The sequence below is a fragment of the Podarcis melisellensis genome, assembly GCF_964234715.1.
Source record: "Podarcis melisellensis genome assembly, chromosome: 12".
Classification (NCBI taxonomy): Eukaryota; Metazoa; Chordata; class Lepidosauria; order Squamata; family Lacertidae; genus Podarcis; species Podarcis melisellensis.
The window spans coordinates 43,077,495-43,093,154 of NC_138544.1; the positions used below are offsets into that span (position 1 = coordinate 43,077,495).

General features: G+C 40.1%; 1 protein-coding gene across 6 annotated transcripts in view; it reads right to left on the bottom strand.

Annotated features, from left to right (window-relative positions):
• The window catches only part of PARD3 (par-3 family cell polarity regulator), a 527,255-nt gene that overhangs the window by 165,518 nt on the left and 346,077 nt on the right, over positions 1–15,660 (bottom strand). For all 6 annotated transcript variants that reach the window (XM_081931474.1, XM_081931473.1, XM_081931472.1 and 3 more), the window contains 3 exons: positions 14,673–14,823; positions 7,224–7,413; positions 1,942–2,090 (listed from right to left, as the gene is read on the bottom strand). In XM_081931474.1, the coding sequence (XP_081787600.1) occupies positions 1,942–2,090; positions 7,224–7,413; positions 14,673–14,823 (490 nt within the window). The remainder of the gene's footprint in view (positions 1–1,941; positions 2,091–7,223; positions 7,414–14,672; positions 14,824–15,660) is intronic.

Consider the following 15,660-nt stretch of genomic DNA (forward strand, 5'->3'; position numbering starts at 1 on the left):
TTCATACACACACACACACATACGCACACGCACAAAATATTTTTCCATATATCCTCAGAACTTAGTGATTAAGCAGTCTATAAATCTTACTAAAATAAATAAAATAAGAAGCAGATTGGCCACTTAACAGGTCCAGCAGAGGGAGTACAAACACACAGTGTCGCCACAGGACCCATACTTGCTTACAGACTACAAACTGAAGCAGCTCCTTAACATCAGTCTCCATATTGGCCAATGTTGTAATTCCTGCAACATCTGACATTTGCAAACCTAGATCTCAAAGGAGACTGGGAATGGCTACCTCACTACAGAAACTAATAATCTCTCTTTACGTGTTTATTTATACTACCCAACACTAGCAACCACTAGATGAGAATCTACTCTGATTGGATCATATATTAATTTGTTATCTGCATAGCAACTGACACCTCTGCCATTGTCTCCTGTATTGATTGGTACTTTGTCGGCACTTTGGAAAATATGTCTTGTAGTAAGTAACTCCTGAATACCTTATCTGACCTTGTCAGCGTATCTATTCAATTCTCTAGGTGAGCATTATCGTTTGCAAAATGCTCAAGGTAAATCCTACAGGTGTCCATTCCTTTCTGAAGGATTGGAGCAAAAAACAATGGTTGAGCTTGGCTGTTGACAGTGGATCGTGCTCTGGGTGACAGCTGAACATGCATATAAGCATGTATACGGTTTCTTCGTAAGTTGGTGTTTATATACACAGTTGCACGGTGGAGCCAACTGGCCACATGGCATGATCCCCATATAGGTTGATGGGGTGGTCAAATTCATTGAACACAGTCTTTAGGTATGCACTTACACCACTCACCTTACTAGGCCTATTCATCGCGAGGGCCCTCTAGTCAGGAATGGATCATAGCCATTATTGTCTTCACGCAATTGAATATAATATTTAATTGTGCTCTGCATAGTAATTTGACATACGAGCTACTGCATCTTTCATGTCTTGGCATTTTTGGCTTTCTGAATCCCACCCCCTCCCGTCTTCCAGTTTCCATGGTTTTAATATCAATCCACTTATGTGCCACTTCATGCTGTTGAGGAAATGAACTCTGGCTCAGAAAACTTGCATCACAATAAATTCTTTAGTCTTTAAAAGGCCATAAGGCTCTTCATTGTTACTGCTGAAGCAGACTACCATGCCTACTGATCTTGAATTTGTCAGTGTAAAAAAATATTGTTATATGATGCCCCTCAGGATGCAATCCTACACACTGCTTTTTTCTGGAGTAATCAAGATCAGTTTGAGGATGCCAAACCGGACAACTTCTCTTTCTTTTCTTTTCTTTCTACAACTCAAAGCCCCACTGATGTTTTAATATGGATCTGAGACCTTGTAGTGGAACCAGGACTTCGGCTTGACCATGGAGTCCAGAGTGCACTGGACCAGATCCCATTGACCAGATCCCTAGGCCTGGAAAATCCAGAGGCTTTATATTGTTTGCCAATTGCAGGAGCTGATGTTGCAGATTGGAGTTATGTTACAATCATTCCTAAGTACAAGGCCTTATCAGTGCCAAAACCGAACAGACGTTAGTTGTTTAGGAATTATTTTAAAATGCAAACTTGAATTATTTGGCTTTTCTGTCTCCTGAAAAGTACCTCATCATATGCACTCACACATTCACGTATCCTGAACCATTGTATATAACATGCATCTGCACAAGCATAACGTTTGAAATATATAAACATTAAAATTGCATAGACACACATAATGCTCTTGGATCAGACCATATCAAGACTTCTTCATGCCACATATTGAATCCAGCTGCACGGACAAATCAAATGTTTGGCATAACAAATAATATAACTGCAACACGGAAAACAAACAGTATAATTGCAACCTGAAGAAACATGTTGAAATACAACACGGGGGGAGGGGTAAAAAAGAAAGAAGTCAAAATTTAATACCTAAGTCCATGCTTTTGGATTTCCGTGTTTTAACAAAGTCCAACTGGCTGGCATCTGAAAATTGCTTAGTGCGCTTTTCTGACATGCTCTGGCGTCCAAAACCCTCTCGCTGGAAGGCAAGCGCTGGATCAACATCTGGACTCAGAGTGCTGTAAGGGAAAGGGGGAAATTAAAGCATACAAAGCACACACCTATCATAGTTGTGTAATAAAATGTTTACGTAAAATATCAGCCAGCAACAATTTTTGAAAAATAGCAACTTATAATGTTCCATATCAAAATATCAAGTGACAAGCATATTTGCAATGGGACTCTATGGAAAGAACAGTTGGGAAATCCACTTCAAGCATCCTCCACACTATGTGGTCCAAGTTTCCACAGGGGTATTCATGCTGTGGAAATAAATAACTATGTACATAACTATGGAAGATTCATGTGAATGGCCTGCTTCATGTGCATCATTGCAGTGTAACTATCACACCCACAGGGGCTGTTCCCAATGAGCAGAAAAGAAAGGTGTGGAATGTAGAAAAGATGAAAGAAAGAGAGAGGGGAACGGCCACATTGCTGGGGACCCAGAGGGGGGAAATGAGATTTTATTATGTGAAATAGGCACAATATATAGTCTGATAAAACATAATAAATGAAATACTATAACAAGTTACTAGGACAGTGAATAAGTCAAAATTCAAAGGGCATATTACACAAACAAAAACATCTCTAATTTTTTTTTACAGTGGGGGGTAGCATTGTCCCATCATTCCTAACCACTGGCCATACTGGCCGGGCAGATGGGAGTCTATCCCTGGTTTAATGTTTCATCCCTTTCTCTTTTTCTGGTTCCAGCAATGCAGTAGTACCGTATTTTTTGCCCTATAGGACGCACCGACCCATAAGGCGCACCTAGTTTTTTTGGGGGGGAAATAAAGGGGGGAAATTATTTTTCCCCCCCAGGCGCGGGGCTGAGCTTCCCCCGACCCCAGCCCCCAGAACAGGCAACTCTCTGCAAGCCGCGCAAAGTCTAGGCACGCTGAGCTTAGCGCGCCCAGCCTTTGGCATGCAGGCAACTCTCCGCAAGCCGCGGGAGCCCAGCGCGGGCTCCCACGGCTTGCGGAGATCTGCGCGAAGCCTGGAGAGCGAGAGGGGTCGGTGCGCACCTACCCCTCTCGCTCTCCAGGCTTCAGCGAATGCCTGCATTCACCCCATAGGACGCACACATATTTCCCCTTCATTTTTGGAGGGGGGAAAGTGCATCCTATGGAGCGAAAAATACGGTAATTTTTGCAATGAGAAACCACATGAATGGATCATGTTATAAAGCAGCAATGGCCCAGTGCCGTGAGGACTGGCACTGTTGGTGTGGGATCATCATGGTTTTGAGTCCTGGAAGACCTGCTCTCTGCCTTGCAGGTCTTTTCCCATCTGACATGAGAGGGGAGGGTGCTGCCCTGACTGACACTAACTCCAAAAGCTGAGGCTACCGAACAACCTCTTATGGTTTAGGAGTTTTGTTTTTTTTGTTGGGGTGGGAGTTGTTGTTGTTATTGATATAGATTTTTGATATTTTCAGATCTTATTGCGATTACTGTACTGCATTTTGGTTGTGTTTTATTTGTTGATGATGAATACTGTTGTTATATTTGTAATTATGTATTTTTTTTCACGTTGTCAGCCACCTTTAGCATGCCTTTAACTATGGAAGATGACATACAAATAAAAGGATATATGTATGTATGTAACTTTGTGCTCTTCTCTATTAAATCATTATTCTGCATTAGTATGCAGCACAAGGACAAGATCACGCTCATGGAGCCATCTTGCCTAAGCTGTATGTATTAATCAGATATAGGTTTAAAATTAAATTTCTCCCCTTCTAAATAGGTAGGTGAAACACAATAATCAAATGCAGCATCCGTTGCACTCTTCACGAAACTGTGGCCAAAGAGGAAGTGGAACAAATGTAGGAATAATTGGTATCAAGAGACCTACAGTATTTGGTTTGATGGAGGAGCCTTGGACAAGTCTATCCACCAGCAAAATCAAAATGGGTTTGTAAAAAAAAACCATATATGGTCGTTAGAGGAAAAAGTGGGATATAAATATGGTTGGTTTGCTTATTATCAAATTCCCATCCCACCCTTCCTCCATATTGCTCAGGATGGCTTATAGGGGTCTGTGCCATTTCTTTTTTAAAATCCTCACAGCCACCCTATGTGATGAATTCAACAGGCTGGGCTTAGAGAGAGTGACTGGACAAAGGTTGTGTTTTTAATTATTCAATCATATCTGCTGCTGAGATAGTTAAAAAACAAACTTGGCAGCCTCCCAGGTCTTTTATTTGTGACTATGCATGCGTAATTAAAAATTACTCCTGGATTGAATCATCTTTTATTTTCTAGCTATAATCTACAGCAACACACCAGAAAAAACAATGTAACAACGAAGATTTAGCAGTATCTGCAAAATAAAAAGTTTTTTTTAAAAAATGTTAACAAGCAAAACCAATAGATTTTTCCATATTTGAACCATATTACCGTATTTTTTGCTCTATAAGACTCACTTTTTCCCTCCTAAAAAGTAAGGGGAAATGTGTGTGCGTTTTATGGAGCGAATGCAGGCTGCGCAGCTATCCCAGAATCCAGAACAGGAAGAGGGATCGCTGCTTTTGCTGCGCAGCAATCCCTCTTGCTGTTCTGGCTTCTGAGATTCAGAATATTTTTTTTCTTGTTTTCCTCCTCCAAAAACTAGGTGCGTCTTATGGTCTGGTGGGTCTTATAGAGCGAAAAATACGATATGTTCTTTTTTCTGCTCTCTTGGAGGCGAGGCAGTGACCATTTTGTGTTAGGGCACCCTCATGGTGGCAGCTTTTTTGAGTTAGGCTACACCCTTGAAAGCAGCACCTTCTCAAAATTTCCAATGTGCCATCAGACCCAAAAGGTTGGCAACCACTGTATTACACAGCGGTACAGTGAACCTGTAGTGAAACTGCTTCCACTATGCAAAGTAATCTGGACTTTATAAATAATTATTCAGTTATCTATTTCCAAACTAATAAAATATTCAGTGCTTTGTTTATCACAGATGTTACACAATGAATTTTATGCCCAGGATACAGTGAAAATGTAATACACAACTGATGAGAAGTAGTGTATTTTATCAAGCAAAACACACCTCAAATGGTAACAATTTGAACAGAGGTTTGTTGCAGGAACTAAAAAAGCACAAGAGTCAGTGAGTATAGCTAAGTAAAATTGCCAAATAGTGGTTCTTAATATTTCAAATTGATGCTAAAGTCACTTTCTGTCTATTATTATTGTAATTTATAAAACCAACAAGCAGCAAAGCGTATTATAACAACTAAAGCTTCTGGAACGACAATTGACTCTTTAAAGAATGTAACCGTATTGTGACCCTCAATGTTATTAAAATTCCACTTATTAATCCTGTCTCATTGTCCCTTTGTTTTCATAACATTTTCATCAAGGATTAGGGAGATATTGTCAGGCTGGAAAAAGCTTACATTTTGTGCTGTGATTCAGAACAGCTGCCATTCTTGTTTGGATAACCCTTCATCCATATTCTTAACTTCACCCCTTGGTGCCTTGCAGCAAACTCACAGAATACACCTTTGTTTTACAAGCCTTCCTTTGTCCATTAGCAGCAGGAAATTAATACAAAAATCCACTCAACTGCTGTTTATTTAATTTCACTGGGTTTATTTTTTAACAAATATAATGCAATCAACACAAGCAAGACTCCAAACTGATCTGCCCCTTTTCATAATTGCATCTCTGCCTCTGAGAGAAAAGGCATTAAAGGTGGTTCCATAAGAAATTTAATGACAGCTAATAGCGCTTCACTCTTTCTTCCTGTGTCAGGGAAATGTGTGAGCAGGAAAATATTCTGCATTCCTAAATGTCAAAGATGTGTGTGTTTGTTTACATTCTGCTGAGGTTTTCTTGCCACACTCAAGTGGAAAAATCCACGCTAATACAATCTATTACATGCAATTTTGCATGCTTTTCATGATTCGACTCCCCAACCCCATCACAAATTTTTTGCTTTTAACGTATTTCCCATGTGAATACAATGGTGGGTGTTTGCAGGATTGAAATTGCAGTTGTGCCTCTTTCAAATGGACAGGTTCAACATTCAAAAACAAAAGTCATCAGCAAAAGACAAAAAGAAAGAAGCTGCTTTTAAGACAGCAAATAAACAGTTTCTATAGACGGGGTAAGAGCAAATGCCACTTAATACTAATCCACACTGATATAGATATAGATAATAAATAGCTGACTTGTGCAAATCCAAACAAAGAGATACTTGCTGGTGCTAATTCTTATTAAGATATTGCTGACACAGTTATACTATACCCAGGAGAGTGTGGGACTCAGAAAAATTCTCATACTTCAACCTGCTTGTGTTAATTATTGCCACCACCCTAGCAGGGGGTTCCACAGAGAGGTCTTTTATTTTGCTTATTGCTGAACATAATTACAAGGCTTACAAATTAATGTCATTCTCTTGGATTAGTACAGATAGCACCACACAAAAATTATGCAATATTTATCCTGCAGAAGACAGTAAACAACCCAAAGCCAAAGTAACACCTACCCCCAGCCCATGATATATACACACAATGTGTATCAGTGCAACTTGATAATCATAGTCCCCAGATTTGCAGATATTTTGAACAAATGAAACTGATCTGAAGAAAACATAACTTGAAAAAGAGACATCACACATATTTTTGTAAAGTAAGAAATATTTAATAATAATGAAAAACAGCCCATCTAAAAATCCAGGTAGAGCATCACTATGTAGCAAAATGAAAGTAATTGAAGTTTTGAGGTTATCACAGAAAATGAGCTCTCTCTCTCTTAACCACTCCTTAGCACCCAAAGGTACAGGATACCTGAAGAAGGACTTCCTTCTACAGATCTGTTTGTGGATGCCACTAACCGCTTTTACAAGGCTCTTCACTTTCAGAAGTATATTGCTATGCAGTAAGGGAGGGGCTGTGGTTCAAGATACACAAGCATCTTTGGCAGCCCAGATACAATTGAGCAGTAACTTAAACCTTGGCCAAGTGAAACCTTCTCATAATTCTCTTCTGCTCTGCTTCCTAGATAGGAACAAGCAACTCAGAGAGAGGGCTGGGAAGTCTTCTTTCGAAGATAAGCCTATAATTCTGCTCCTCTCCGTGTTGAAAAATGCAGGTGTGAAAAGCACATGAACTGCTGATAAGTAGAAGTAATGGTTTGTGTGGACATGAGCCTTACCATTCTGTTGACTCATTAATTGTTGGTTTGCTCCAGGCTCCACCATCTACTGTTGCAAAGCCCACATCATCATGGGAACTGGAAGATGATTGGTCTGAGAGATGTGGAGGTAGTACGGGTAATCTATCATCTTCTATAATGACCATGTCATCCTGCGGCATGTTGACTGTCGGAGATAGCTGGTATTTACCTGCACAAAATGGGAAGCGGAAGAGAACTAAACATACTGAGCACTCAACACAAACATTATGCTATTTGTCACAATTTACAAAGCAATTTACAAACCAAGAGCCATAAGGCATCTTCAAAAGGAACCTATTTATACTGTTGTAAGTCTTCACAGGTTGCAGACTACTTCATCAACAACCTTACCACAACTCAGAACAAAATGCCAGAAATACAGTCCCTTGATCCCTTATTAAAGATTGGTAGTGGTGGGAGGGTTGGAACTTACAGAGAGAAAAAAAGTTTTCATAAGGCCACCTAGTGAATTCATGTCAGAGGGAAAAAAACTGAACTAGGGACTTCCTCATTTGTAACTCAGTCTCTAAGTCTGCATGCTACAACACATTGGAGTGCAACTAGTCCCAGCTCCTGCCCACCTAGCACATCAAAGTGCAAGTAGATAAATAAGTACCATTCTGGCGAGAAGGTAAACGGCGTTTCTGTGTGCTGCTCTGGTTTCGCCAGAAGCGGCTTAGTTATGCTGGCCACATGACCCAGAAGCTGTCTGTGGACATACACCTGCTCCCTCGGCCTAAAGAGTGAGATGAATGTGCAAACCCAGAGTTGTCCGCGAGTGGACTTAATGCTCAGGGGTACCTTTACATTTACCTTTACAGAGATGAACTAAACAGAGATGGGGGAGGAGCTAGGTATTAATATGTGAGGCACAGACATCATATTCTGCATAATGGCTTGGTATGTTGAGTGACTGTGCATGCCATGTGAAGAGGCAAAGGGCGAGGTTCTGTTTTACTTTGTGGAAATGGATGAGAAATATATATACCCTCCAGGGGACCATATAAGACTCCCACCATTCTTAACCATTGGACACTGCTGGGTGGGACACATGACAACTGGAGTCTAACAACATATGGCGGTCAAAGGGTTTTCCATCCCTGTTCTATAGATTTCCATCTCTGTAGGGCATGGTGTCTCTATGGCAAAGCATCATCTGTATTCATTCCATATATATTCATTCAAAGAATAACATTGCTAGCCCTGGTCATTTCAGCTGCGAGAAATGAACAACTTAAAAATAGAGTCAGAGAGAGATCCAATTCTTTTTAAAAGTTTTTTTGGGGGGGTGGAGGGAGGCAGGGAAAGTTAGACGAAAAAGAACTCTACTACACGTAGACCCATCATTGTCAAACTGAAATGAATGTGTTCAAGTTTGCATAGCAGCTAATTCTTTGCCCAGCAAAAGCTTCTTTGATGGACAGGTTAATGTTGAGCCTAGTAATGCACTCCTCTCCAAACATAATGCCTACAAGATTGTTAACTCTGTGACTAATAATGTCTCCAAAGAGCTGAATGCGAAACAGTATAACCTTATGGCACTTTTTAGATGAAGCCTCCAAGGTTGAGAGGCAAAAGCAATTCAGTGGCATGTCTAAGTTTTCTCTGCACTTCTTAATATTTCAACAAGAATGAATGATGACATTTTAGTAGTTGCACTGAAATGTAAAAGAAAATACATTTATTTTACTGCAGCTGTGTGGGAGAGGAATGGGAGAGAGAAGCAGATGATCCTTCAGATTTATGCCAGATACAATGCACCAATGAAAAAAAATGGCTATTATTTCTAACTAGTAACATGCTGCATCAACAGCGCAAAGACCATGAGAAGTAATGGTACTACTCTATTCTGTTTTGTTCAGACTTCATCTGGAGTACCGTGTCCTTTGCTGGACACCACAGTTTAAGAAGGATATTAACAAACTGGAATGTGTCCAGGGGAGATTTGGAAAACAAAGTTCTGAGTTGGGTATGTCTAACTTGCAGAAGATATAATTAAGATGCTATATGACTTTCATCTTCAAATAGATGATGGAGTACATTGGTTACATATGCAACTACAGCTCCAGTTGACCCCAGCCATCATGGCCAACAATTAAGGATAATGGGAATTGTAGTCTAAGAGGGGCTACAATTCCCTATCCCTGCATTAGGCAAAAATCCTGATCATACAAGATGTTCGACAATAGAATAGATCCTCATTTGTTACAAGATTTTTAAGCAAATGCCACCAATCAGGGTTGCTGTAGCAATGGATTGCCTACAAAGGTCAAGCGGGTGAGCTTTGACATCTCTGATTCTATATTGTAGATGAGCAATAACTTGGTATAGCCATGTGTTGGATAAGGGAGATCCCAGTCACGAGCATCTTCAGCTGAGGTGTACCATAATTGGGAAAGACCTCTCCTTAAAACTCTGGAGTGCTACTGTACTACTCTGAGCAAAGTGAACTAGAAAACCAATAATACATGGAAACATCATATGTCAATAAGGCAATTTTCTGCGTTACAAGAATAAAAAGAAAATCAGCTATGGGCATAGATAGGCAACATAACAAGAACAGCGACCCTAACTGTTTGGTATAATGATGCACTTGGTACATAAGAGGGGGATTCCTCCCCCCACCATGACTGCTGGTTGTGTGGTCTCCTTACACTGAGGATCCATGAAGGGCCACGTCATACAAAGGATTAAAAACAAAGCTAAAGTTGACTGAACTCTCATAGGCTCTTCCGGCAATGCAATTTCCCATGGACCTTGTCTGCGTAAAGTGGTGGGGAAAACTATCCAACTAAATAACAACATATAATTCCCATAAGAAGGAAATGACCTTGCAAGACCTCAGCATACAGCCGCTTTCTATAAATACATATTGGCAAGTGGGACCGGTGGTCTCTGCTATATGCCTGTATTTTGGCTCGACTAGTAGTTATTATGGTATCTGTGCATTGGTTGTTCCATCTAATATGGATTAAGAGGGTATCTTTATCTAATTGTTGTCTACGCTGCTCTAGAATGTAGCATTTATACTGTATTTGTATTTAAAGGCAGGATAGAAATCAGTTAAACATAAAGTAGTCCAACATTCAGCCTAACACAGTGGCAAGATGTAGTGATTTTCATTTGATACCACAATTTAAAGCAACATAAGCTTTACAAAACTGTTCATTAATATAGAAGCAGTGTCAAAAAATGGACCCTTCAAAAAATATTTGAGACTTCTTACAGGAGCAGAGTTATACAATCCACGTGTATTGATTAAGCTTGAAATCGAATTACTACAGTTTGCTTAAAATATACTGAAGCACTAAATGCCGTCTTAACTACACACGCTCAACCTTTAATTGGTTGAGAGAAACTTTTCAATCCATTTTCCATATTTGTTTATGTCATTCTTCTTTACAAGCTCAGTTACTGCAGAAATTTGGAAAATAACTGGCAAATTTACACTACTGTGATTCAGTTGGTAAAAATATATCGATGCAAGTTTCGGCATGTGGCAATACCAAATGCTTTGGGGCTTGTTTTTCAAAAAAAATGTACTTGTTAACGTAGGAGTATGAAACACAAATCCAGGAAGGAATTCTATAATTAGGGGGAAATCCTTACTTTCTGAAAACATCGGAGGGATTGCTACAGAGAAGAAATCATTCTACAGTTACAGCTTAGGTAGCACTCCTTCATTATTGTGCAAGGAAATGTTCTAGGATTGTGTTATACCTGTGAAGCCTATGAAGCATCATGCCAATCTGTTAAATAATTTATGAGATTGCATCCAACGTTGTGCTAAGTAACTTGTTCCATTGATGAAAGGATTTATGCTTCCAGAACAGAACTTTCTCCCCTCTCGGATGTCCCCTTCCCCAGTTTTCAGTGTTTTCCCTCAAGCCCGTCAGAGTAACTTGGGGGAGGATGTGGAACATGCATGAAGGTAGCAGGAATAATTCTGCCCCCCCCCCCAATGAAGGCATAAATCCTTCCACTAATAGAACAAGGACATCGGATACCAACCTTGGTCGTTCACATTGATTACCACTGTTCAGAGCCTTCAGATAGGTAAGGCATATTTGTTCACAAAACTGCTAGGAGGATTCCAAGGAACAAAGTAAACTCCAAGGTTCCCTCCATCAAAAATAAAATAAAAATCAGGGACACTCAGATATAGTCCTTTTTCAGGACTATAGTGTAGCAGCCCAAGAAAACATGGAGATATCATATCTGAGGTGTCTACATCTCTAACCGTGAATCTATGTGTTTCACTTAAGGTTTGATGCAGATGTGGGCAACTGCTAGGTTTTATGCTTCAAACAATGTGACTCGGCCATTGCTTCTTGGGGAAAGGCTTAGTGCTAGAACATCTCCTTTGTTAGCAGAAGGCCCCATGTTCAATCCCAGACACATCCTAGTCTGAAATCCTGCAGAACCACTGCCAAAACTGTGGGGGCAATACTGAGACATATGGACCAAGGATCTGACTCAGCATAAGGCAGCTTTGTAGGTTCTTTGTTCCAGAATTTTTACCAAAATAAAATGTACATTGTCTTGTCCCATAATCCTATGTGCAATCTGACACCTGCAGCACCTTGCAAAGATAAATCCAATCCAGCCTACATTCTCCATCAAAGCAAAGTCTAAATGTAGGACTTGGGGAAAAGAAAAGGAACATGTGGCCCTTCAGATGCTGTTGGATTCCAGCTCCCATCACTATGATCAAATGTCAGTGATGAGGAGAGTTGCACTCCAGTAACATCTGGAGGGTCACAGGTTCTCTAGCCTTGCCTTAGGGCTGTAACATCAAGACATGTAATATTGTTATAACCCTGCCCCGAGCATTTATGGTGAAGGGCAGGTTAGAAATCTTATCAATAAATTAGTTTTAGGGATGCTCTGGGCCCACACTGTACACCCAAGCATTTCTCCAGGCAGGTTTATAACAGTGGTACCACCAGCAAACTAGCAGGCAGGGAGCAAGCAACTTTGAATGGAAAAAGGATGCAGCCACGAGACTTCTCAGCCTTGCCCTGATATAATTTCCCTGTTAACCTAGCACCAGGCTGGCTTGCTGCTTGTGATGTGAGAACAAAAGCATCCAAGGCAGGAAACTGCTACAAGCTATTTTACTTGCATCCGGAGCTCCATGCAGACGGAGAGACTGATACAAGGATTCCATGAATAAGCCTAGAATTCTGTGCTTCCAAGTTCTTACCTGAAGACATGATATATCAATCTTGACTCTTGATTGGAGTTTGGATTGAAGAGTACTTAAGAACCCTATATCTGTTTCCTTGCATGCCATAAATAAGAACAGTGGGATATAAATGTATTACACAAACCTAAAGAATGTAGAGGGCCCCTGTCTTCCCTAGGTCCCAATGTTTTCCTAAAAAGCCATGACAGTTTTAAACTTGGGAGAAAATAATAATATCCTGCCCATCTTGCTTACAACATAATAAAAACAACAACATAAATAAAAACACAACAAAGCATCAAACACTACAAAACAAAGTATTTTATACAAGCAACAAACAAACCAATAAATCAACAAAAAACAATAATAACAATAATAAACAGTTTACAGTTATACCCAAATTAAAACATCCTCCAACTCCAACTAAACATTTAGCCAACATCAACCCAACAAAAACAAAACAGGAACCAAAATTAGAACCATTTAAAACATTTTAACCAGTTGCTTCAACCCAAGAGTTGTTCCAGCAATGTCCCTCCGGCCTCCCAGGAGCCTCTTTTAGGAAGGACACAAAGTGGCTTCAAATCAGTGTGAAGGTAAGTACAAATATGCATCCATAAATACAAGGGAATAATGTAAAAATGAAATTAAAACAACAGTGACAATGTAAATTTAGAAAATGTACTGTGTATTTTGGGTCTATGGACCGCAATAAAGTTTTTTTTGTGTCTGTGTAAATAAAAATACAGATCTCTCCCCGCACCCCTCACATCACCATAATCAGTTGCTCTAATAAATACACTGGGAAATTGATTCAAAAATGACCTAGAGAAGCTTAGTCTTTCAGATTGGCCACAAAGAAGGAAATTTGTATTTTCAAAACTTGCCGGGCCTTAATAAACTCAAGCACTTTTAAGAAGCATCTTCTCCATTTGGCTTGTTGCTAATGAATACATTCCATGTGGGAAAGTGATTAAGAAACACTGAATTCATCCACAGAAAACTAATGGCACATTTCATATGGCTTTAAGAAGGAATGAAGGCTAACCCATATCCCTGCTGCCTTTACCCCATGGGAGGAGACAGGATAAGCAAAAGGGAAACATGGCAGTATTAAAATCCAAAATAAGATCCTGCACTTTGGCTTCTTGTTTATTTGCTTGAAGTCATATATGCATGTGATTCAGAGTGCAGGAATGAAGCTTTCAAATATGTAAGTGGGAAGAGCTCACTTACACTTCTTGTGCATACTAACCATTTAATCTATTTAACCTTCATACCAGTGGGACTCCTATGGCACTTCAATTTGAAAAGGGAATTCATTTTCTAAAGTTAAACAATGAAATTAGAAATAGATACACCACTGCTGTGGGCACTCAAAAAAGGATTTCCAAAATCAATCTATGGATGCCCATAACAACTCTGTCAATGCAAGAAAAATGACATTTTAACATCTGTGTTTCAGTTTCAGAGCTGCAGATGAATCTACCAATAAACGTATTTCAACATGGCAGGTTTTACATGTTTTTAAACATTTTGAAATGGTTTAAAATCTGAATAAACTAAATCTCAGTCTGAGCTGCTTGGAAAACCCAGCCAATCCTGTGACAAAGTAAGTCTTTATTAACTGAATCTGTTGGGGGGGGGGGTGACTTGCTACAGAGCAAGTACTAATAACCTCATTATCCACTGGGGGCCATGAAGAGAGTTGACTACTGAATTCAAACAAAGGATGCATAAAATTAAACCTATGGCATGTAAAGCAGAAAAGCAAAAAGGTCCCCAAACAAACGTCATACTAAGCACAAATTGGATAAGGTTCACATGAGCTTATCTGGTTTCTGTGCGGGAACTTAAATAGGAGGTAAAATCAATGCGGAAACTTAACTGATACATCCTTAATCATAACATTCATTGACTTTACATTTAATGAAGCTGCACTAGGCAGGCCCTCATAGACTGGCATAAAGCATGTCTCTCCACCTCAGACAGAGTAAAACGTTTTAAAATGTTCCTGTGGCTGCCACCTGCTCTGTGATCCGAGACTTATTATATCAATTTATTGACTCGCATTAAGAAGCCTGTATGTCGAACTTGGGAGAAAGGGGAAAGGCATAAATTGGTCACTATAATTTTCAAGCTCCATGCTGTCCACATACATAATGCATCAACCACCTCTTTGTAAACCTAGAAAAATAGATGATCCCCAAGACATAATTAGCCAAGTCTGCTTGACTTACCCATTATCCTACTCAGGGCAGCATTCCTGGTGGGCGATTCGCTGAGGCCCTCTATCCCGCTGTACAATGAATGGGAAATCCTACGCTCCCTGTCATCCAGTATTGTTTCAATAGGCAGTTCTGGCCCTGGTGGACTCCCAGGTGATTCCAACTGTATGGAAAGGGGAGAAATAACAGTGCTGAAGGTCCATTTAACAGCATGGGAGAACAATAACAACTTGCTCTAGGCCTGGTCCTGGCTGGGCACCAAATGAGCTAGAACTCTTCACCCTGGACCACAATAATTTGCAATGACAGTGTTGCTTAATGACCAACTTTCTGTGCCACTTCACACTGTACCTCCTATGGAGCCTTGTCAGACTCCATCCCTTTTCAGCAGGAAACATGCAAAGACAAAGCACCATGTTTTGGTTTATCTGTACTGCACATATCCTTGAGCAAGCAAGCAACCTCGTATGTTTCAAAATTATCTGGCAGATGGCCTGGACCTCTTTCGCAGACTGACAGCTTGTCAGGACAGGAACCATCAGAGCAGTTGTGGAGAGGTGCAGAAACAAAATAAAAAAGGATTTAACAAAAAAACCCCACTCCATTTGGTATGTGATTTCTAACCACATTCTAAAATTGGAACCATTTGCTTTCATATGCAATCATTACACAATTTCCCCAACTCCACTCAACCCAGAAAGCCCAAAGCCATAAATATGAACATGCACAAATAAATAACCTGCATATTTAGAACTGAACTCTGATCTGGAATTAACATTATTTTTGCACAGATTGCAATTAGGAACATCGCTTGCATTTGGTGGTAGCAGGGAGACAGGTTCTGCATATGCACTCAAGTGATTCTGACCCTAAGGGTAAGAGGCTTCATCTTTTCAGGGTCTAGGCAAAATCTCATCAGCTTCACTACACATGAATTTTGTCCCACTTTTTAAAGCCCCCTGCAGGCACAGTAGTGGCTTTCAAAGGCCCTTGCACCCAG